This window comes from Vairimorpha necatrix, chromosome 10 (assembly GCF_036630325.1).
Source record: "Vairimorpha necatrix chromosome 10, complete sequence".
Lineage (NCBI taxonomy): Eukaryota > Fungi > Microsporidia > Nosematidae > Vairimorpha > Vairimorpha necatrix.
Window position 1 is genome coordinate 75,991 of NC_088825.1, and position 26,260 is coordinate 102,250.

The following is a 26,260-nucleotide window of genomic DNA, read 5'->3' on the forward strand; positions in this document are numbered from 1 at the left end:
AATCTAAATTCGGAAAGCGAAAATACAACAAAGGCCACAAAGTTGACGGCGTATGGATACTTGGGATGGTGGAAAGGACTACAGAACGAGGCTTAGTCTTAATTAAAGTTAAAAATAGAAAAGCCGTGACTCTCGAAAGATTAATAAAAGAATATGTACATTCCGGAAGTATTATTTATACTGATTGTTGGAGAGGGTATATAAATTTAAATCAATTAGGCTTATACGAACACTATACTGTTAACCATTCCCTTGGTTTTATAAATCCTGAGAATGGTGTTCATACCAACACAATTGAAGGAACATGGGCTGGTGTAAAAAGAGTGATTCCTGCAAGATATCGGACTGAAAAAGATGTAAATCTATTTCTTAATTTTTTTACTTTTAAAAGAAATTATCCTAATAATCCCTTCATAAATATAATAAAAAAGTGTTTTTGATAAATATATCTTGGTTTCTAATAACATTTTGTATCTGAATATATATTTATTTGTTGTTTTTAATGTTTAAAGTGATAAGAAATTTTTGTCCCTTTCTTGCTCCTCTTTTTTTTTGCACTTCAATTTTGGGGTTCGAAAAAAAAATTGAAGCGCTTCAAAGGGGGGGGGGTCTAAAGTATCCTTCACCCAAATTTTTGTACACTAAACTTTCATTATTAGTTTTTTTCCACAATGTTTGATGAAAGTTGTTTTCACATGTAACTCCTCCCATCTATGCTGTGTTATATCTTCCAGGCGCTTTTTGATTTGAAGTTTTGTTTTGGATATCACGTGTTTAATTAAATCAATATTATTTCAGATTAAAAATCTGATGTCCACAAAGTTCAAAAATAGAACTTGTACTGGGTAATAAGAGTCAAAATAAGATATTGTGACATTGATATTGCAAATTCCGTAACTTTTTATTGGTTTTTCGAATTTTTAAAACATTAATTAAAATTTTAATTTTTCTTTTTTTTTCAAAAAAATAAATTAAAAATTCAAAATCAAAAATGGTAAATTAAAAAAATAAAAAATATATTAAAAGCTTTTACATAGATTTTAAACATCTTTTAATTTTTTTGTAGAAGTTTTATAAAATATCGAAGATTTTTAATTTATTTTTTTGTATATAAATAAATTTTTTCTTTACCCCCATTATGTTCATCTTACATGTCTTCTATATGTTTGTTTCTACACAAGCAATTTATAGATCTCTATGTAATGAAATCCCAGAAGGGTTCAATCAAAAAATCGACGGAGGAGATTATCGAATGCTAGATACTACTAAAAATTATGGTTTTGCAGACTTAAGGCATTTTGAAAATAAGAAAATAAGTTTTTCTTTTAAAAAGTTAAACTTTGAGGAAAACGTACCATCAGTTAATTGGATCTATAGATATTAATTGTGAAGGAAAATCTTTAGATATTATTCTTAATGAATATAAAAGACAATTAATAGAAATTATGGACAAGCATAATTTATATAAGGTCTTTTTAAAATATATGGATGCTGATACAGACGTATGCATATATTCTAATGAAAATATCATTATTAAGGACATTATAGAAGGAATCAGAAAAATAAATGATGACCGAAATAATACAAATAACGAAAACAAATTTTTGCATCAAAAAACTATTCAAGCTTATATTAATGAGGAAAAATCTATGCTTCATATGATTGAAGAAGCTCTCTTAAAAACAGAATACTACAGACGTATAGCTAATTCATATGTTTCACCTAGGTATGATTCGAATGACGACATCATATGTATCAGTGTTCTAGTTTATATAGAAGAGGCTTACTTTTACTTCGAATTTTCCAAAGTCGAAATGCTGGACATAGTAAAACAATGTCTAAAAATAAAGGACGAAATTTCTCCTAAGTGTTTCGATTTATACGAAGATGCTTTTTTTTCTTTAGATTTTTCAAATAAAAGTGTGAGATTTTTCACAGAAAAGAGGGGGAAAGTTTTGAATACTCTACGTCAAGATGAAAATTGCAAAATAATAAAATTATTAAGAGATGAGCTAGGTTTATTGGAGTGTCCTCTAAATAATAACACTACAATTAATCCAGTGCAAGAAAATAATTTGGAAAGCAGGGAATATGCAGAAAGAATGCAAGATTTAATGGGAAATACAGAATACGAAGTCATCGATGCGTTTAATATTCTATTGAAAGAAAACGAAATTGGGTTTCTCGTCAAAAGAATTTTGGATAAAACAAAAGATCAGTTGAATATATTTTTCGGACATATATTAGTTTTCGATGAATTAATAGGCACAGAGGATTTAGATTGCCTAATAGAAAATAAAGGGAATCTTAACAGGAAAGCAATCATATCAAAGATATTTAACAGTAATAGTGACCAATCTAGATATATTAAGGTATTTTTATTCGTTGAAGCAGAAAATTACATTAACAACGAGAAAGCTGCCGAAGGATCTTTTAAAACTTTGAAAGAAATTGGAAATATTATGAAAGATAATCTAAGAAACGAAGATCAAAATGAGCAAAGTTCTAAATATTTGAATTTAGTTGATATAATGAATGAAGTAATTGTAAAACAAAGTGAAAACTTTGAAGTTTTCACATTGCATAATATGTTATGTTTTATTGAATTGGTAGCAGAATCAGGTTCCCAAGAAGCCAGATTTTATGATAATGAACTACAAGGAGTAGATAAAAATGAATTTATAAAATTTTATGATCTTTATCTAGAGGAAGTAGAAGAAAATATCAGGTTTATTAAAGGAGAACTAGCAGAAATTGTCAAAGAAGAAAGAAAATTAAAATTAATTTCTAGCTAAAACTTTCCGTTTAATTTGATTATATTTTGATTCTCTAGCAATTTACATCAAAATTTTTCATTTATTCTTTATGATTAACAAAATAACATAGAATTTTTACTGGTCCTGCATGTCTTAAACATCTTTAATAGTTGAATTGCATATCTTTACAATCAAAAGAATGACAAAAATAAACTTAAGACAAATTAAAACATATTTAAACCCGCGATAAAAATTTATTAGCATAGATCATAAAATGCTTCTCCTGCAATTAAATTAGTTTCATTTTAAAAAAATTTTCCCCCTGTGGTTAATACTCAATCCTCTTAAGATGGGTTAAGTCTCTTTGTGACCTCCTGTAGTTATAAGCGTTGTTGTTCTTCACATTAATATTTTATGTGGGGTATAAAAAAAAAAGAAAAATCGGTATATGGCCGTTTAAACCCCGCTTTGAAATTTTGAAAACCCCCTTTCAAAAATGGAAAAATTGGCAAAAACAATGTTTGTTGAAACAGATGAGCTTTTTAGTGATGAACCGAAATTTACATAGAAACAAAGAAAATATTATTTTGGAAGCATTTGATGTTGAATCAGCTTGCGCCTTGCTTGTTTCTGTAACTAGTAGAAATACTGCTATTTCCTTGAGGTAATCCAAAATAATGTATAAACCGTTTCTATCATGATCACTAATCAATGAGTGGCATATGAGCCCCATAAGACAATCAAAGAGATGGAGCACGGGACTGTGAATCACACGATCAATGCTGTATACCTAGCGATTCTGAAACACAATAAAAAAATGGGGTTCACCAAACGCAAAAAAAGGAGGAAGAAACTTGCGAGATTGAGGCCGACTTATCGACCTCTGGAGTACAAGAAAGTGTTAATTCACTAGTATTGGAAGGCTACAAACCAGAATGTGAAGTTAACAGCTTCCGCAAGGCTGCTTTTCACAAGACCAAGAATTGATAAAATTCTGGTCACGTACAGAGACTTTATTCAACAGAAAAAAGATAGAAGAAGGCAGAAATGCCAACAAAAGGTACTGTGGGAGACCTGGGCTGATGGCTATCCTTGTTTCCTATTGTAAGAGTTCACATGGAGTGACAAGTATTCATCAGGAGTACTTAGATGCCATCTGTTAAGAGCTCAAAGAACAAAGATTCAAGCTTAAAAACTTGAAGAAGCATCATGAGATTGAGATTTCCGTAATGAGAAACCAACTCAACACACAAATTGATGCCCTAAAGGCTTCAAATGAAAGATTAGAGCAGAGAATTGACATGATTCTCACTGCAAAAAAAGGAGAGTGTAAAGAACCAATCACCATAAAAGCTGATCGTATTGATCAAAAAAAGGAAAAGAAGAAGTTTGGTGTCAATTCTAAAACTCAAGATAAAGAGCAAATAAAGGTTACGGGTAAAAGGATCCCATCATCCAATACCATTAATGTGTTTTTACGGAAGGTAGCCGCTGCCGTAAAAGGAAACAGGAAATTGTTGAAGAAAAATATTTCTCTAACAGAAAAACGGAGAATGACTGGACAATCATTCTTAAAAATTATGATATGAAACCAAAGGTTTCAAAAACAGCAGATGCCAATATGTTTGCCCCATTCGTAGAAGATATAAGGAAGAACTTCAATTGTGATACGAAACAGTTGAAAGTGCCCGCTTCGAGTTCTAAAACTTGTAAAAAAATACTGAAAGATGATTTGTTACTGTCATCTATATAAGTTGTGCGAAGTCTAAATTTATAACTGAGCGCAAATCCAAGATGAAGAAAACTTCTTCAACAAAGGCACCTTCTTCTCACATTACGAGGAATAAACAAACGAATTGGATAGATAAACTATCCAGAGAAGAGTTGCTAGACCTAGAAATCAACGGGAAATGGCTCAAAGATTGCAAATACAAAATTGGAGTCGCTCAGGGATTCCCCCTAGGGAAACACATTATCAGGGAGGCCTGGGCCAAATTAATGGGCATAGAGGAAAAGAACATTTTCCTAGTAAAAGATATTGCAGGCGAGGGCAGAATCTTTCTCATTAGAGATAAATTTTGCTTTTAAGCCGCAGAAGCTCTTGAGAACGCTTCAGAAAATGTAAGAGTATTAGTTGCCGAAAACGAAGTACAAATTAAATATCTCTAGGAACAGAACAGCTTAAGACGAAAATATTCTCCGATCATCATCAAAATTGGAGGAAGTATGTGCCTGTCGATAAGGCAATAAAAGTTATAAAAAACGGTCTATCTGATAAGCCTACAGTAAGCCATGAAGACTTCTTTCTATCCGAGTTAAACTTTGAACATCTCGGGAAAGACAGGAAAGTTGATGGTAAACATCACAATGAACAGTGATAAAAATGCTATTATTAAAAGATTTTTATTAAATAATATATATTTTAATAAAAAACAAGTTATACGGCTTCTTAGCTGTACCAAAAATTATTGTCTACCCAAAAATTCACCAAAAGTTAGTAACTTTACTAATAAAAGATATGGATGTAAACTGAGATTTAAATCTCATATCTATATCATGGTAAAAGCTAGAATGCTGAGAACAAGCATTCAAAGGGGGTTGTGTCTAATTAAAACAATGGCTAACCATATCAAAGGAGAAGAACTCTGACAACAGTTAGACAGAGTGTCAACGGGATTATCAAACTCTCTTATCTATACCATAAAGCATCGTAGGAAAGATGCTATCTTCATCTTCTGCGTAGTCAGAAGGTCAAGAAAAAAAGAAATTTCGGAAGCCATGGATATACTTGGCCTAGAAATATTAAAAGAAATTCCAACTCGTGATAGAGTGGAGAATAAAAGAAGCTGCAAGTCCATAAAGAAGGCCAAGCCCTATAGTCTTAACATCAACCATTTCTAGGAAAGAAGGAGGACTTAGAAATCCTCCTTAAAGTAGAAAAGCCAACAGTCTTATACCTTCAAGAAACTTGGAAGAAATCCTTAGGTTCTACGAGACTAAAAAAGTATATGATGGTTGAGACACCAGCCATAGGAAAGAATCGGCCGGGTCTAATGACTCTAGTCAGAAAAGACGGGGCAGTAAGATGTTCCAAAAGGGGGATGACGACAATATTCTACAAACTGTCGTTGAATTCAAAACTAGTACAAGATGGACAAGGGTCTTTGTAGGAAGAGTGACACATGTCAAATCCAACTGTGTCCATCTTAAAAGATTTGACATGTTTGTCTTTAAATATTTTATAATAAATAAACCCATGTTTTCACTCCAACAATTTGGCGACAAGGACAAGAACTTTCTCATTTTCAGAAATGAAGAGAAAGACGACCCTCAGCAGTTCTTGGAGGACTTGCTAGAGGTAGGGAGGTTGCAGGAGTACAGCGAGGGTAAGCTTATACTCCTTTGTTAAATGTCTCTAAAAGAAGAAGCAAGAGACTAGATTAATTCCCAGCCAATGGGACTTGGGTTTGATAAATTGATTGAAGGATTTAAAGGAAGATTTTTTAGTAATATACAATGGAAAATATCCATTGATAAACTTTCTTTGTTAAGATATAATGGGGGTTCTTTATTAAATTATCTGGATAAGATGGCGGGATTGGCACGAAAAGGCAATGTCCCGGAGAGTGTTTTGATAGCATTTGCATTAAAAGGATTACCAAATGACTTAGCAAATATTGTGTTAATGAACAACAAGGATTCTTTATCATGGGAGTACATCTACAGAGCTTTGAGTAACGTGAAGTGCGAAAATGTACCAAGATATACAGAAGTAGCGCGAAGTGAGCCGATGGAGGTAGATGCGATTAGGGGGAAGGTATACCCAAAAGAGAATCGGAAAACGGAGAAGAAGTGTAAAATTAGGTGTTTTATTTGCGGCCGACAAGGCCGTATAACTGCTCATGTAGATTTAATGGGTGTCCGGAGAATTTACCGACCATAATCACCGACAGCAATTCACCAAAAATCAATTCACCGACCAACAAATTCACCGACAACAAATTCACCGAAAAATTGAAATATGTATTTTTATGGGTATATTTATGATTTACATATTTAATTTAATTTTTTTTTGTATGGATCATAAATATTGTGCAATATAGCATTTGAATATTACTATATTTATATCACTAAATAAATTAAAAAATAGAAAAAGTATCAAAATGTTCATAAACATAAAAAACTAATTAAAAATAATAGAAAACATAAAAATCTAATAATTTATTATTAAAATGTCAGATTATGGGCAATGGCACGAATATATTTTATAATATTTTCTCGATTAAAATTGGACACTATATTTAGAAGTCTCGTTCTACAATCGCGATATTTTTTTTTAGACGTAGGAGCATTAAAACCAGACAAAAATTGTTCTATTCGAACTTCATTTAGAGATTGTTCCTTTTTTAAGCAATTGATAAACTTCCAAATATTCAGGTGAGTACCACCAGCTTGCGACTCGAACCCACGATGCCAACCTTCGACCGAGTTGTTAGTCCTCGGTAGACCATCTATTGTTCTGGAGTACATATTCCATATCTCTGATGCAAATTTCGGGGCTCGACGCTGTCTTCGGCTTGAGCGGCCAATCTAAGTATCTTCAAAATAATCTAAGACGGGCAGAGCTTGTATGGGCAGTATTCTGTCAGACAATTCTTCAAAAACTTCAACAACAAAATTGGAAGGTACAAATGCTATGGCGGCCAGCGATCTTATTTGCAGTGCAAATTCTGGATCTGTATTGTACAGTAGTTTGAGTCCATGATTTTGAACGGCTCGAAAAATGCACATTGAGAAATGAAAAAAGCATCCTTTTACACTTGCACCAGGAAACTGTACTGAAATAGCATTCATCATGGCTTTTTCAAAATCTACAGTTATGGATTGCGGATTTAATGATGGTTCCAACTCTTATAAAGTGCAAAGAAATTTAGAATACGTTTGCTCTAATTTATTTGGCAATAAAGCGAAGACCAAGGGAATAGAAGCACTTTGTTTTAGCCCGTGAATTGTGTACAGTTGATGAAATAATAATGGTACGGTTTTAAAGGTGCCATCTGCGTACCAGTGTTGACTATCTGCCAAAAGCCGTAAATTGTGAGTCGTCGAAAAAATTAAAATTCTGTTTTCATCTGGTCCAGAATCATATAGCAAAAAGGGTTCCCCTCTTGTAGTTTTTTTGAATTCGTCTGTGAATGTAATTTCTTGCCGCGAATTTGGGAGTGCGGGGCTAGTTTCTGCAATTTGTCGAATATACCAAACGCTACGCTTCATATTGTCAATCGATGGCAATTTTGGAGCTGCAGCATGGTCCATAGAGATAAACAATCTGATATAATAGATTGTGGCTCTTCTCTAGAGCTTTTTGCCAAGGCTCGAACATTAGCATATATTTTATCGGCTTTGACTTTAGCAGCATCTCCCGAATGGTTGTGTTCGCCAAACACTTTAATTTCCCCATTAGACATTGTAATCACTCTACACTTGCACTTGTACTTTTGATAGTATTCACATTTCCAATATATTTTGGATAGTTCCCAAACATCTTTTTCCTTAAAGAAAAGATGACCTTCTAAAATTAATTTTTTCTTCCCCTTTTCTGAGAGTAAATATTCGATCTGCATTATTGAAATTAGGGGTTCAGAATTAAAATGTTAAAATATTTAAAAAGAGTTGTGCCATTTTAAGTAAAGTATAGACCTTTCTTCGCAAACCTGCGCCTTACTAATTGTGCCTAGGATACCTTCATTTCACTTTGGTATCGAATTGGATGAGACTTTATTACAATATGTCTAGATAGAACATTACACCCCAATGCAATGTAAAAACATTAATGTTACAAGTATACTAGTACATTATATGTCATAATTTTGAGGAATTGTTGTCGCGTCGTTTCATAATCTTTCTTTTCAGATTAATTAATAATGAACATTTTGATACTTTTTCTATTTTTTAATTTATTTAGTGATATAAATATAGTAATATTCAAATGCTATATTGCACAATATTTATGATCCATACAAAAAAAAATTTAAATTAAATATGTATATCATAAATATACCCATAAAAAATACATATTTCAATTTTTCGGTGAATTTGTTGTCGGTGAATTTGTTTTCGGTGAATTTGTTGTCGGTGAATTTGTTGTCGGTGAATTTGTTGTCGGTAAATTTGTTGGTCGGTGAATTGATGGTCGGTGAATTTTCCTAGAACCGATTTAATGGTCTCCGGAAGAATGTAAGAGAAATAGAGAAAGTGGAAGTAGATAAAGAATGTGATTCCAATAAAATTATTTTTAACTATTTCCTTTCAAGATTTAATGACACTAGAGTAACACTTAAGGCCGCATCATTGAATAATTCTGAAGCAAAATTTAAAGTACTGATCGATACAGGAGCAGATTTAAATCTGATTAGACCAGAATTGTTACTAAATAAAACTATTGTTAGTCCGTCAAAACAACAACTTAGAGCAGCGAACGGGTCAAAGATAAAAATTATTGGGGAAACGGTAGCTAAGATTAAAATAGAAGGGATGATTTTTGAAGATAATTTTATTATTACAAGAGATATTACAATTCCATGCATCATTTGACATGCGTTACTGGATAAATACAAAATAAATTTAAGATCTGGGGATAATAGAATGGAACTTGAATCTGGGTTAATGGCAAAGGGTAAAGCCATAGGTTACTACAAGATCATCACCAAAGAGGATAAACCAATACTTACACAGTTATACAAGTTAGGTGGCGCAAAAGAGGACATAGCCTCTAAAATAGTAAAAGAATACCTGAGCTTGGGAATCATAAGACCAAGTGAAAGTGCATGGAGAAGTCCAATTATTATTGTTCCAAAAAAGAATGGCTCACATGTTATGTGTGGACTATAGAAGGCTGAATGATGCGACGATTAAAGACGCGTACCCAATGCCAAATGTAGAAGAATTTATAAATGCATTAGAAGGTGCTAGTTACTTTACAAAATTGAATGTAGAATTGGGATATCATCAAATTGATATGGCGCCTTGTGATATAGAAAAGACAGCCCTCGCCTGTAGAGAAGGATTATTTGAATTTACTTTAATGCCATTTGGGCTTGTCAATGGACCAGCTACATTTCAACGTGTCATGAATAATATCTTAAAAGAATTCTTATTTGAATTTGTTGTAGTATATATGGATGATATACTAATTTATAGTAAATCGGAAGAAGACCATAAGAGAGATGTTAAAAGAGTATTAGAAAGCTTAAATTCTTAGGACTTAGGTTGGATAAAGAGAAGTGCGAATTTAATAAGACTCACTTAAAAATTTTAGGTCATGTAATATCTAAGGAGGGAATAAGTGTGGATGTAGAAAGAGTTAAAAGCATTCAAGAATTACCAGTTCCTAAAAGTAAGAAGAAATTACAATCTTTATTGGGGCTATACAACTATTGCTCCAAATTTATTAAAAACAGTCACAAAGTGGTTAGTCCACTTTTTGATATAATAAGACTCAAGAATGAGGAAGCGGATAACTTCTGGAAAAATTCAGAGAATGATAAAAAATACTGCGAGGCAATAGAAGAGGGAAAACAGGCAATGAAGAGAACGGCCTTATTGACGATACCAAATTTAATAGAAAAATTTATTTTGACCACAGATGCATCGAATGAGGGATGCGGGGCCACATTGGCACAAATGTGTGACGGGAAAGAAAAGATTATTTCTTATTACGGCTCTTTACACTCCAAGACAGAAAAAAACTATTCTACTACTGAGCAAGAATTGCTAGCAGTTATAAAGTCGATTCAATACTTCAGAGAATATTTATTATTAGGGAAATTTACACTAAAAACGGATCATCAGGCTTTGAAATACTTGTTTAAGTCTAGAAATGTAAAAGCTAGGTTGGCTAGATGGTCATTACTACTACAAGAATATGATTTCGATATTGAATATATTATAGGACCATCAAACTATACGGATCACCTGAGCAGAGAATTTAAAAAACCAGAGGAGAACGTTTTTGAAATAAATTTAATCCAAAAGAAAATAGTTAAAAAAGAAAGGACAATAGTGCTTTTGAAGTTTTATCATGATTTATTAGGGCATGGATCAAAACAGAATATGAAATATAATATTGGGCGAAAATTTACTTGGAAGAATATGAGTAGAGACATAGAAAATTACGTAGAAAATTGTGAAATATGTCAAAAAGAAAAACCACAGAGGAAATTTAGTGACATTGTACCCTTAGTAACGAAGACAATAGGCGAAATTTGGGAAGTAGACATAGTAGGACCTTTGAGAGAAAGCGAGCAAGGATATAGATTCTTATTGACAATGATTGACCACTTTTCGAAAGTTGCAGAGGTGGTGCCGATTTATACCAAAGACATGAACACGGTCATTTATTTGGTAGATAAACATATAGTCAGGAAGTATGGTATTCCAAAAGCCATTTTATCTGATAATGGTAAAGAATTCAAAAATAATATCTGTGAGGAATATGCGAAGACCAAAAAATTTATCTGAAAATATGGTTCTACTTATAAACCTACAACCACGGGGCTTGTTGAGAGGTTTAACAGGACAATAGCCATAAAATTAAGGAAGGTTACAGAATTTGGGAAATTTGATTGGGCAAAATAATTAAAGCAGTCAGAGCCTATATGCAATCATATCATAGGGCTATAGGGTGTACACCAATAGAACTCTTAACAGGAATAGTTCCAAATAAGTTAGATATACAGGAAGGAATGCATTTAACAAAAGATAAGAAAGAGTTTCAGATGCAAGCTACCAAGAACTTATAAGTTTACAGACGAGAATACGACACGAGTAATTAAACTAATTTCGGGGATAAGGATGCCATTAAGGTGGGAGATAGAGTTTGGTATTATTTAATTCTACCGTTCAGAGGAAAACTTGAGCCAAAATGGGAAGAAAAAGGAACGGTTGTAGACCTGCGATTTAATTCATTAAAAGTGTTACTAGATAATAAAAAAAGTTATGGCAAGTAAAATCACGTTAAGGTTTTAAAGGTAGGGTAGTGTAGGAAGTGTAACACATGTTAAATATGGCAATGTTGGCGCTACTTAAAAATTCGCACCCCCTAAAAAATACGTTCACTGAAAAAAATTATTTGGTATAAAATGAGATAAAATTAAATTTTAAAGGATTTTTTTTCCGGGGGTGCGAATTTTTAAGTAATGGTATTTTGAACGTGAAATTTTTTTTATTGTATCTATCCCTTATAATGAACAGGATGATGGACGAAATGCTTCGATTCAATCCATACAATCCTATTTTCACTGATTATAACAGGATAATCGACTACGGATTGAAGAACAACTTGTTTTATTCTTGTATTCCCTGTACTAATGATCAGTGCAAAGGAATTGTGTTTATTCAAAACATATCTTTGTTTTCTCAAGGAAAGGGGTACAAATGTAGCAAAAAAATTTGCAACGAAGATGTTCATTAAATAAAGTTCTAAATTTGAATCTTTAGATTTTGAATTTAAAAAAATTCTTCGTTGCATTTATTGTTGGTGTTTGTCATATACTAATTTTCAGGCCATCGACATGTGTGAAACTTCTGAACCAACATATATTTCTGTAAAAGAAATAATAATGGAAACAATTTCCAAGTCTTCTAAGTTGTTACAACGATAGGTGGAGTTGGTCAGAGGATACAAATAGACGAAACAGCTATTTGTAATGGAATTATAGTATCGAATCCGTCTAGTCGATTGGATTCTGAACCTGGAATTCAGTGGATAATAGGAGGTGTATTGGAAGGAAATTGTAGAGAGTTTTTTGTGTAACTAATACCCAATAGAAAATGGGAAACGATTTTACTAATATTAAAAAAATATGTAAAAGTAAGCACTGATATAGTAACTGATGGTTATCCATCCTATCCACGTGCTATAAGTAAATTTGGTTCTCACCATAGTGTGGTAAATCACTTTTTGTGATTTTGTAATGAGGAAGGACAAAATACAAATTATGTAGAAAATATGTGGTCGCATCTTAAGCATGATTATAGAAATCGTGGAGGAATTAATAAAATAAGAATTAAATGTTGGTTAGATGAGTTTAAATGGAAAAAAGAAAATATAGAATATTCAAAACCATTTACAATCAAATTAGCCTTCGTAAAAATATTTGATATTTTTTCTATGTTAAAGTAATTAAATTTTTGAACTAAATAATAGGTGCATCTTTAGTAACGTGCCGGAAGGTAACACCCCCCCCCTTACAGACAAAAATTTAACAAAATTTTGAAAAAAAATAAGAAAACGATATAAAAATGCTTATTTGATTCAGTAGTTTAGATAAAAGATCAACAAAACCCTTATAGAAGTCTCCCATATCATCTTCTCGAAGCATAAATTTCCTATACATAAATTCATCGAGCCATGTATCTATCTCCGACCGTTTTACTCCATGTTCTTTGGTCATTTCAGACTTAAGTTGAGACCATACGTTCTCAATATTATTTGTATGAATAACATCAGGAGATAAAAAACCTATAGAAAGACTAACAACTTGATAACTTAGACATAAATTTTCTGCCACCCCGGAATAACTAGGATGACCATCGCTATGTAAAACCGAACCTACACAAATTCTTCCCTCTAGAGCAGCAGTAAGGCACTCAATGGTTCTATTCTCTACCCTCGTAATGTAGAAGTTTGAAGGATTTTGAGCATCTATTATGCCCAAAATCCAAAAGTGTCCCTTATAAAGTCGTCCGAAGAGGTAGGAGATCTTATTTTACCCCTTCTGCATATAACAGACTCATCTACTTGAACGACTTGCCCGGGTCCTCCGATTATAATTCTATTCTTTAGCAAATCTTTATAGATCTTTCTGAGGCTGCTTTTTACGGCAGAGATTGTAGCTGTTGAAACGCCCAATCTTGCCATCAACTGAAAGTAAGAATATCTGCATAATATTCCAAATACAAGGTCACAGAATGTATGAAGAGGAACCTTGCAGCCTTTATTCACAGCCAACCGCGCACTGCATTTGTAGTTCGAACAGCGATATGCTACTCTTGTAACGATTTCTTCCTTGACAGGACCCAATCTCATGTTACATCCACATTTGGAACATGATTTTTGCTCCTTCAGCACTTCTAAGTCAATTAAAGCTTCTAAACAAGTGTCAACGTTATAAAAAAGCCTTTGTATATTCACAAGTTTAATTTTTGTGCTTTTCTTTAGTAACGTGCCGGAGTTTTCTAAATCGATGTTGTCCATTTTAGGGGTAAAAAAATATTTTTTAAAAAAACAAAATCCCGGCACGTTACTAAAGATGCACCAAATAATATGTTATAACTGTTTTTTTAAATATTTTAACTTTTGTAAATTCATATTTTCATAAAAATATTGTTTTAAATATAATTTTAAGGGTTAAAAATATTATTTTATATAAATTTAATTGGTCATTGTAATTTTTTTAGGGGGTGCGAATTTTTAAGTAGCGCCGCAATGTTTATTTTGAGATATTTGACATGTTGTTCTTTAAATATTTTATGTTAACCATTTATTTATTAAGGGTTCTAAACCCTACATCCCCCCTCCAGACGGGTAGTCTCTCCATCTTCTAAACAACTCTTCCTTATCTCTTTCAAATCATAATGCCTCTTTTTAACAATTTTACCATCCAGTAGTCTCACAATATATGAATCATTTTCACTTATAGCTACGATCCTTCCGCGACCCGTGAATCTTCCCTTGTCTGTTTTCGCACGTGTACCTAAATTTTCTCTCCTAGCGATTCTTACCTCTTGGCCTACTGTAAATGTCTCTCTGTGTCTTCTCTTGAACCGACCAGCATATTTTCCATTTTCATCATTTTCAATTATAACTTCAGCAGTTTGATCTCTCCACGCTTCCATCGGCGTACATTTTATTGCTGTATGTAGTGTATTATTATATCCTTTGATTGCTCTTTCTATCTTTTCAGAAATATTCCCATCATTTTGCTTTACCAATGTCTCTCTTATAGTTCTGATGCATCTCTCGATTCTACCATTACTCCTATGAGCTTCTAAGCCCACTTTCCTATGTTTAATATCATTAATACTACACCATTCTTTAAATCTATTACTTACAAACTCTTTTCCGTTGTCTGTCACATATTCCTCTGGAAATCCATCTTCCCTTATCCACTTTTGTAATACCTCTATAACTTCACTACTCTCTTTACATCTCAAATTCGAACCCCACAACCTTCTAGTAAAGTAATCAATACCCAGTAACACATACCTATTCTCTCCACCTATGTCCATTAAATCCAACGCCACTTTCTCCAATTTCTTTCTAGTTACTACGAAATCACATCCTCCTGTGTTTTTCCTATTGTTAATCCCACATATTTCACAATTCTTAATTACCTTATTAATATGATCTTTCATACCAGGCCAATACCATCTTTGTTTAATGTTATAATAAGTGCCTTTGACACCTCTATGGTTTAACTCCTCATGTACTCTTGTTATTTCATGTTCTCTACTATCTAGGCTCAATATCTCTTTCACCTCACCTGTGGAAAATTCCCAATACTGTTTACCGTCCTTTTCTTTAATATGTTTCTGCTTTTTTCCCAAAATTTGTATTTCGATCACTTCTTTTCTCTTGTTGTCCTTTTCTTTTTGTTCATCCGAAACTTCTACCTGATCATACTGCCTGCTTAACGCATCTGCATCTGTCATCAACTCCCCTTTCACATACTCTATTGTAAAGTCAAACTCTTGTATCTGTTCTACCCATCTGTTTATTCTGTTATTATTGAAGTATGGCTTATTTCTGATCTCTGCTAATGCTTTATGATCCGTCATCAAATGAAATTTCCTTCCTCTCAAATCACTTTCAAACTTCTTTATTCCAAAAAACACCGCCAACATCTCCTTCTCACTTATCGTATATCTTCGCTCGGTAGGAGTCAACATTTTCGATGCCCATTGTATCGGAATCCACTCACCCTCTTTATTTTCTTGTAATAGAATTGCTCCGATCCCCGTATCACACGCATCAGTTCTTACTCTAAATAGCTTTTTTCCGTCCGGAATCTTCAACTTTTTCATATCTCTCAAGCCTTGCTTCATATCCTCAAAAGCTCTTTCCATATCCTCCGTCCAATTCCACTTAACATCTTTCTTTAAAGCCTCAGTAAGCCTTACTGTTCTATACGCATAGTTGGGAATAAAGTCTCTAAACCAACCAGTTAGTCCTAAAAATCTTCTTAATTCTCTAACATTTTCAGGTTTTCTATATTCCAATGTCTCCTGCTTTTTAATCTCATTCGGTCTCATTCCTCCCCATTAATTGTTACTCCCAGCAACATCACCTCATCTTTTTTGTATTGTATCTTTGTTTGGTTTATTCTCAACCCACACTCTTTAAACTTTTTAATTACCCTCTCTAGTAACTCGTCATGCACTCTTACGTCTTTACCATGAATAACTATATCATCCATATATACTTCCACGCCTTTACCTCTGAATTCATCTAAAACTCTGTTCATTACTCTCTGCATTATATGAGGCGAATTCTTAAACCCCATAACCATACTATTCCATTCGTATACTCGACCATTCACTTCAAATGCTGTTTTGTGCTTATGGTGCTCCTCAATCTCAATATGATAAAACCCTTCTTTTAAGTCGATAACCGTAAATACTTTTGACCCCTGTGTGGCTCTCATAATATCCTTAATTAACGGTAGTGAGTACGGGTCCTTGTCAACCAAATCGTTTAACGCCATCAAATTGCTTACCAATCTTACGTCCCCATTTGGTTTTTCAAGTGCTCTTATTGGACTCCTCCACTCACTTTTGGAACGTCTTATAACCCCTCTATTTTCCAACTTATTCAAGTACTCCTCAAATTTCACCCTAAGGTAGTATGGCACATTCTGCCCTCTTTTCACAACCTTTTCACCTTGCTTAGTATTTATTGGACACTTCTCTCCTGTGAGATATTTTATCTTTTCTTCTGATTCTTTAAAAACTTCCGGATACTTTTCAATTAAATTTTCTAACTTATTTACTGTTTTACATCTTTTCCCTTCATTGTTGATAATTGGTTCTTTCTGTAAAACTTGTTCCTTTTTAATTTTATATTTTTCCCTACCAGCTACACTTTCATGACATTCTCTAGCGTAATGCCCTTCTTTCTTACATATAAAACATTTTGTAGTTTCTCTGATTTCTCTTCTTTTCCTATACATCCTAAGATTTTCTTTTCTTTCTTCCCTAAACTCTTTCAACACTTTATCCATAATCTCTTTAATCATTTCTTGTCTTTCTTCTGACTCTCTCTCAAATTCTGCTCCTTTTTGTAAGCCTTTATAAATTTCCTCCCAACTGCTCCTTCCGTCACAAAAATTTTCAAAAATATAATCCTGCAAGTTCGCAGATGCCAAATCCATAACATCTTTCCACTCAACTTTCTCAACTTTCAATATTAACTTTAGTCTCTTATCTATCCTAATTGCCTCTTTCTCTAATGTTCTAGCCTCTTGACTACGGGACTCTCTTGTTTCCCTGTTCATCCTTGTGTTCGCCATGTTAACCATTTATTTATTAAGGGTTCTAAACCCTACATTTTATAATAAATAAACCCATGTTTTCATCCCAACAATTAGAATCATTTGATATGATTTATATACATTTAAAAAAAAATATATCTATATTATTATTCTTACTCGGTTATGTAACCCCTAAATATCTTGCCATGTTTTTGTATAGAGATCCACCCATAGAAAAGACCGTAGATCTCTTCTATGGGTGGATCTTTTCTATTGATATAAAATATTCGAAATTTCTTCTAAATTTTTAAAAAATTTTTACGTTCAAAAAAAAATTTAAAGGGTTAGAAAAATTGCCTGGAACATTAGAATTATAAGTATGACTGATCTCGAGTTGCAGATTACTATATTAAATTGAAGGTTTGTTTTAGGTTCTTTTTTTTAAATTATATTTTTTACTATTTGGCTGCAAAGTGGATCTCTTCTAATAGTTTAAAAATTTCTTTTTTTGTAAATCGTAAAATTTGACTTTTTTTTTGGGGGGGGGGGGGCATCTTCTAACCCAGAAAACTGGTACTATTTATGTATTTGCCGTATTATCATCAACATCAATTTTGTCTGTTCTCACTCATCACTATCAAAAATAAAATTCCCTTACAATTTCTACACTAATTTTCCCTTCCAACTGCAAACTCATATTCTTACCTATTTTTTTTTGCCAGAATTATTACTAAAATATAGAGGAAACTTTAGAACTCTCATGAAATGACGGAATACAATTGTAGAAACGAGACGTGTATTAAAAAACTTAACCTTTTTAGTTCGTAAAAAATGAGACCGTTGATAAAATCATAAATTTATTAAAAGAAGTAATGAGATAAGATTCGATAAAATGAATAAACAGTCAGAGATGTTTTGAGGAGATAGGGAGATTGATCGTTTAAAATACAATTTCAGGATTATTTGAAAATTTTAAATTGGGATCATAAAAAGGTGCAAAATTTTAGAAAAAAGCTTTAAAATGTATAAGCATGAACAGTATAAATAATTGGGCTAGAATCAATAAATAAATTTAAGCGTTAGTTGTGGAAAGTCTTGTGTTGATACATACACAAAAACTATACACAAATATGTTGAATAAAAAAATTGCATGTAAATTTGATCATGAAATTCATGTGAAATTCGACATGTAGGCGCTATGGCATATTATAGCATATCTAGAAATCTTAAATATTGGAAACTGTTAACTAAAATAAATAAAATGAAAACTCACATTTAAATATGATTCTGACATTCCGAGATTTCTCGTAGATCCTATCTTTTTTCTTGCAAGTAGAGTAGTGAGAACTTTTAGATAGGACCACAAAGGTAAGTTGAGAACTTTAACCAACTGGAAACGCGTGATCCTTATTTACGAAAACTCACTCCATAAGGATTGTAGTTGTAGCGAGCGTTGCCGTATGCCTTTATATTGCTGGCTTTCGATAAGAATTTCCATCTATAAGACAGATTACTCCTAGAGTGACCTTAAAGGAGATAACAACCGCATGTTTTGATAACTCGAAGAGAAAATCATTGTACTAGAATAAAGTTCTTTACAATTATTTGCTCTCGAGCACACGGCCCTTACACAACCACATCATCGGCCTGGCATTTTATTGTTCTGCGATGACATCTAGTCGTTCACCAATTTAGGCTAACGTCTTGTAAATGCTGTGAGATTGAGTTTGAGTCCTTTTCCCGCTCTTCTTAGCCTAGTTACTAAATTTTGGAGTTAGAAAGAAGTAAAAGATTTATTAGCTACAACTAAGCTGTCTCCATCAGATATTTTATGTTAGTGTAATTCGCCAGAGTGGACACTGTGTTTTGTCCTTGCGAAGCGCTTATACACTAAATTCTTATCCTTTTATGCTGTAAGCATACATGTTTTATTGATTAAACTAAATCTTATCGTGATACTACTATCATCGACTTGTTTTAACTGCGTTACGAAGGGTAAAACTTTAAGTACTTTGTAGATTTGTGAGCTCTGCTTCGACAAGAACATAGATAATTATTTAACACCTCTTCTGAAATTTATAGGTGAGAATAATATTACTGCTTATTAAAAGCAAAGAGATCTAAAATCAGGACTTTAGTTTCAGTCAGCGTAGGAAGCTTAAAGGTCTTAAAAAATACTACGACTTTTAATCAGCGGACAATTTTTTACAAAAAATATTTTTTTAAAAAAATAAAGCCGATTATAAAGAGGAATGCTGACTAAAATTTGCATTGGTGCGAATTTTACAGCTTATTAAAAAAGGAAATAAAGCGAAAACTCCAAAAATCCCAAAACTTACTAATTTTTATAAGATGTAAAAATAATAATTATATATGTTCAAAAATATTAAGAAATATTATAAATATGAGTTGAAGGTACCTTCCGCCAATTTTGTCTTTTTATATAGGTGTAATATGGCTCTTGAAGAAAATGTTTTTAGATCTGATGTGTGTAAGGGCACGGTTCACGGTTGGGCTCATTTTTACATGAATAATGTTTGTATAGACACATGTTAAATGCCAAGATATTAGGCTATAATTTACAGTTTTTGCTCCTGATTATGCTCTTTAAAGGTTTAAAGATCCCATACATATATGAACGAATGACGAATCTAAAATTTATATTTTAATAAGATCAAAACGTTTCATCCTAGCTTATTTTTTTGTAAAGCCAAGCAATCTTTTTTAATAGTTATTTCCACCAATCAGAACACTTCCCCCCTACTAATTTCAGCCATAAATTCATTTTTTAAATTTTACTTTGTTCATTTTTAAACGATTTAATCACCTTCTTCCTGTTCAAGGTTCTTTGAATACCTATCATAAACTTTTAATTTTTCATAATTTTTAAAGTGTATTTTACATTTTGTACGTTACAATCGAACATTCCTATAAATAAATATTTAAATCCTAATATCCACAAATTAACAATCTTTCATATATCAAATGATTCATCTTACTTTTTGTAAAGCCAGAATTATTTTCAATGTAAAATCTGGGCTTGCATTTTGGAAACTTGCATTTAAAATAAGCTGTTTCAAACGACTCTTTAGCTGCATCCAACTACAAAAAGTACAAATCTGTTTATATTTTTGTGAAATAGGCGTATGTTTTTGATTAATCTTTTCAATAATTAAAATTACTTTCCTTTTTTAAAAATTTTAAACTCTGTTATTTTTTTACAAAAGTGATGATTTAATTCCTTTAGGATTTTATATATTATTCAAATTATTATTTGTGTTTTAAAACAACTTTTTCTCATTCATGAATTCTTTCCTTTGAAAGCTAGAAAAAAAATAGAAACACATATCGGAAATTTAGTAAACAAATAAAATAATTTGTCCCGATTTAGTATCAAGAAAAAAACTCTACTAGATTAAAAAAATCTGTGCATTAAAATTAAAAGGAACTAACTTCAAAATCATATTACAACACAAAAATAAGCAATACAACCATATATAGAATATTTGTAGTAGAATGGATCATACACATATTTTAAAATTAACCATGAAAACTAAACCGAGATATTTATTCAGAACTATCAATTATGATCAATTCTATTACATTAGTTTCTTTTGTTACTCTTTAATATAAATTTAGAAATTTTATAAACAACGTGGTATAACATTTAAATACTAACATATCCCTCCATTCTCCATCTTTTAAACCACATTTTAACTTCAACATGAAAATATTTCTCTTATATTTATTTAAACTTGGGGTTAACAGTACTACCTACTGCAGCAACATTGAATACTCTCTTGCCATTTGCAAATTCCTTAGTGAAGCCGTCATATCTTATTGTCTTAATAATTTTAGTGAAGGAGATCAACTGTGTTTATTTTAGCATCTATCTATTCGAAAAAACCTAGAAAATTCTACAATACCAAGCTCTATAAATTAAAACTATCTTAAAAATTTGTTATCATTAAATATTTGGAATTTTAAAAAACAAAAAAGATCAAAACTATCAAAAATTGCAGTATAAAAAAATGATACCAAAAATTCTATACATGAAAACTTAATGTAAATAAATTTGTTTTTGTAAGCGTATTGCCATATTTTTAGCTCAAATATAAAACTTTGCTCATATTTAATTCACAAATGTACAACATTACACATATTTAATAACATGGAATAGGATTTTGGTTATAGTAGAATAAATAATATATACATCAATATATCTTCTATAATACTCACTTAAGTTCTTATTTTGAAGCATAAGAAATTTTTTAAGAACGTTTAAATTGAATATAGTGTAAAGATTTTATAATTAATGAATATTTTGAATTATATATAAAACACTATATTAACACTTAACATAGTGGTACACATTCGTCTTATTCTATATTGATCTTCAAAATTTTTGAACAGTAGTTATAAAATTTTATGAAACATATTCTAATTATTTAAAAATTTACAAGCTGTGAATATTTATAAAAAATCTAAATTAAACATTTTGAAATTGTACATTAATTTTAAATTTTTTCACGATTACAGCGAATATAAATTATATTAGAAAAAAGCATGAAATGATTATATATAATTTAATTACCTCAATAAAAAAAATCTAAAAATAAGTACTTTATTCTTACATATGTATACTTACGGCAAGTTTTTATTAAAATGTATACAATAATTTTATAAATTTAAATAATAAAATAAATATATTCTTATCAAAGAAGCACTTAAATACTCATTGAAATATGAAAATAATGATAAAATCTATAAATCTTTATATTCTACATCAAAAAAAATTTAGTAATTTGTTTTTTTTTAACTAAATATGGTTATGAAAAAGCATATACTTTTGTTTTTGATGCTTCTATAAATGAAGTTTTAAAAAAAATAAAGTTGTTTTTCTCAGTAAACTTTCACATTGTACTAAACATATAACATTTTTTTTACAAAATTTATACAATTATTAATAAGAAATTTATTTACAAACAAGAAAATTTTACTAATATTTGTCAGCCCAAAATGGTAAATTAGAAAAAATAAAAATCAATATTTTTGGTACAATTACGATATAAAAACTATTTTATTTTTATATTTTTTTTACATAATTCTTGCAAAAATATATTAAAATTTTAGTATAAAAATAAAATTTATTGTTTCCCCCAATATGAATATCTTGAATGTATTTTCTGTAATGGTGTTTTCACTTGCACAAGAAGAAGACATTATTTCTGAATTTATTAATACAACACTTGTTGAAAACAAACAGAAACAGATGCAATACGTAGACCTTGGGCCTTGCGAAGTTAACGTAATGTTAAATTTAAAAAAATCCGGAATTCTGCATGTACGCAGATACATTATCAATTGCAGTCCTGATCTGAAAAGATACGAACGTACTATAAAAATCAGTTGTGAAAACAAAACAATTAATGATATTGTTAAAATCATTGAAAAATCTATTTCGGAAATGAAGTTATCTACATCTGTGCCTGTGATTTTCCAATACTTTGAGGAAGATTTGGATAGGTGTATAAATCCTAATTCATTTGCCACTGTGGAAGATCTTGTGGAGAAAATATTGAGAATAAATGAAAAAAATAAAAAAAAAAGAAACAAAGATCAATTTTATTTTCATAAGATAATTAAATTAGAATCTTCTACTACAAACTCGGCATCAGAAAAATCAAGCAATAATTCCCCTAACTATATTATTAGACACCATTTTCGACAATACCTTACACCTGACATGGAAAAAACAGATGAGGAATTCTGGATAATATTAAAAATAAATGCGGGAGGAAGATATTATTTGTTATATTTAACTATGGAAGATAAAAAGAACTGCTTAAAAATACTTGAAAATAAAAAATACGACCCAAATGATCCGATAATGAAGGAAATTAAAAATTTATTTGGATCATATGGGAATATTTCGACTTTTAAAAGTTTAAACAAGTATTTAAACAATAATACTACTGAAAAAAATGTCGTGGAAGAGGAAAGGCACATTTCTTTTAGAAGTCTCGAAAAAAAGAAGGATATAGGTAATCTAGAAAGTTTAAAAAGTTTTAAGAATTTTTTTGGTCTAGATATGGCCAAAATTGCCATAAAAAGCGATTGGATTTCTGAAAGTAAAGAAATTGATAACAAGATTCGTGCATTATATGACATGAGAAATGATGAAGGAGTAAATATGTTGTATCATTTATTAGAAAAACATGAAAAAAGAGAGTTTATCTTGCGAAGTGTTTTTAAAAAGGGAAGAACAGTATTTAGTATTTCATTTGCGAATCTTTTAAGATCTGAAGAAATAATTAACGTTGATGATTTAATTTTTTTATTCGAAGGGGAAGAGGAGGATGAAAAAACTAAAATTATAAAAACTATTTGTGAAAATATCTCTAAATTATCAGCCAGTGGTCTGTTTTTATTTGACATTCATTTATTCTTGGCAACAGAAAGGTATATAAATGAGAAAACGAAAACTGAGGATGAAAAAGATTTATTTTTTGAAAATTTGAGGAATATTGGGAATCTTATCAAATCAAGTAACAATACTCAAGAATGTAATGGAAACGAAAAAAATGAAAATTTCAATTTAATTGAAATAATGAAAGAAATTAATCAAAAAGTAAATGAGAATGTCGAAACTGCTGACATTAATATGAATATTATTGAGAAACTAAATCCAGTATTTTCACAAGAGGAAACAAAATCCATAGTTTGTGCTAACCCAGGCCGATGTCAAGAGTTTTTAACAAATGAAGATATTGAAAACACTGAAAATAATAATGCTGAACCGGAAAAAAAAGCGAATTATGAAGGAAGTTTTCTTGATGAAAAAAGAAATCAACGGAACAACCGTTAAGGAGTATGCAATAAGAAAAAGGTTTAATTAAATTTTTTTCTCTAAAGTATCATTTTACCATTATACAATTTTTTTTTGCAAAAATATTTTAACAATATAATTTTGTATGTAGATATGATTTATATATGTTAAAGAACGATATAAGAAATACCAAAATGTTTCTGCGCACCAAGATCCGGTGGGATCAATAGAATCCTAAGAAAAGCAATCCAAATGATATTTTGGACAAAAATAGTGCCATTAGATTGGATATTGGACAAACTTTGTATGAATAGAGTTCACATACAGGCGGCCCTAAGTAGATTTAGGGCATTAAAGAAGTGGAAACACAATAAAACCATTATCTCGGAATTCATTAACCAACCTCCGAGGGAGAGGAAAACAACGTGGAGTTCGAGGACTAGACGTTGTAAGAGATATATCGGGAACGATTATGAAAGCATTACCTACATTATAGGCAAGAACAAGATTTTAGAGGTACTTAAGGCAAGGTGTTCCTACAATACCACCTTTGGTGCTCTAGTAGCAGATAAGTATGGAATCTGTGACTCGCAGATTAAGCACATACTATCAAAAGTAAACAACAGGCAGATCAGGAACTACACCAGGCTTCGGTGTAATTTAGTCAGATGGTCTTCTGCTTTGGCTAATGCCAACAGAATCCCTCCTTTTTATAGGACTCATTGTTTCCTATGTGAGGGAGAACGAGAAGACCTTGAACACTTCTTGTTAGACTGACCGACGCTCTCTAACACAAGATCTCTATATGAGGATAAAATATCTGAGTTGAGATCTTCAACTCAAACAAAAGAGGAGCTAATTAAGATGATTATTGGTAACATCAATGGCATCAAAGCTTGTTTTGATAAAAGGAAGTCTCTACTTGTAAGAGTAGAGTTCTTAGACAAGATGATTGTACAACGATATATCGTTATACGAGAAAAGGAAAGGCTAGTAAGCCAGAACAGATCTAGAGAAATCTAGAAGAAAAAAAAACACACTTTTACCTGGGGAGGTATGGCAAGCTGCTGGTGCCGTAACATTTACGTCAAACTAGTTAGGTTCTTAACTGACGAGTGGGTCAGACGTGTTATTCTCTGAATACCCTGCTGAACGCAGGTCACAGACAGGAATGATTGTGATTCTAATCCTAGTGGGATACTTTTTCTCCTTCGAGCAAGGCCTTTATGGTATGCTGGTGTGTATCACAAGTTATTGGCTGTTGAAGTTTTTATTTGCTGGGTGGCTTTTCTTTAATAACAATAAAAGTTTTTTAGTTTTTTTTTTGGCTGTTGAATTTTTTATTTGCTTGGTGGCTTTTCTTTAATAACAATAAAAGTTTTTTAGTTTTTTTTATATATATGATGTTTAATAGAATAATATAAGTCGTTGCTGATTAATTTGTAAATAAATTTTATTTTTACATATTTGTACTTACAAAAGACATTTTTTTAACTTATAGATTATATATAATTTATTTGGGTATAATATTCGGCTTATTAATTACTTTTCACAAGATACGCTTACAGTCTCATCTGGCAGTTTCAGGACTTCCTTCTGAGATTCACTCATTGGGCTCTCGAAGACCACTTCCTGATCTGTATCAAGCCCATGTCTGGCTGACATAGTTAGGCTTTCTAAAGTCATTTTAAGGACTCTTGACTGTAAATATGCTTCCGTTCTGGGTTCTAATCTGAGCACTTTGATATGCGTACGGTGAAAATTAGTTACTATTCCATCCCACGTCATCACATAAGGAATAATTTTCGGCTTGTATTTGTAGAGAGAAGCCACATGATTTGCTTGCAAGTCGTATTTATGTTTCTTTTCTGTTTCTACTGCATGGAGGTTGTTAAAACTTGTGATTCCAACTTCTACAACGATCACTTCTTTTCTCAACTTGTCTACAATTAGTATATCAGGCTTGTTATACTTTATTTTAATACTTGAATGTATCCTACTGTCGACTCGTACCTCAACATACTCATTAGCTACACATTCCTGGACTAAATTATTTATAATTCTTTTGGCATGGGATGACCCTTTATAACTTATAGATACATTTATCTATAAGTTATAAATTTTTTACTAAATAAATGATATTA

The 26,260-nt window shown here is 31.4% G+C and overlaps 3 protein-coding genes across 3 annotated transcripts; all 3 read left to right on the plus strand.

Annotated features, from left to right (window-relative positions):
- Positions 1-1,138: 1,138 nt before the first annotated feature.
- Positions 1,139-2,795, plus strand: VNE69_10004 (uncharacterized protein; the record flags this gene model as incomplete). The annotated part of the gene is made up of 2 exons (XM_065474725.1): positions 1,139-1,316; positions 1,378-2,795. 2 exons carry the CDS (start codon positions 1,139-1,141, stop codon positions 2,793-2,795), a joined length of 1,596 nt encoding a protein of 531 aa, XP_065330797.1.
- Positions 2,796-3,985: 1,190 nt separating this feature from the next.
- Positions 3,986-7,779, plus strand: VNE69_10005 (uncharacterized protein; the record flags this gene model as incomplete). Its single annotated transcript, XM_065474726.1, has 3 exons — positions 3,986-4,083; positions 5,471-5,608; positions 7,776-7,779. 3 exons carry the CDS (start codon positions 3,986-3,988, stop codon positions 7,777-7,779), a joined length of 240 nt encoding a protein of 79 aa, XP_065330798.1.
- A 14,672-nt stretch (positions 7,780-22,451) lies between these two features.
- Positions 22,452-24,155, plus strand: VNE69_10006 (uncharacterized protein; the record flags this gene model as incomplete). The annotated part of the gene is made up of 1 exon (XM_065474727.1): positions 22,452-24,155. One exon carries the CDS (start codon positions 22,452-22,454, stop codon positions 24,153-24,155), a length of 1,704 nt encoding a protein of 567 aa, XP_065330799.1.
- Between the last annotated feature and the right edge of the window lie 2,105 nt (positions 24,156-26,260).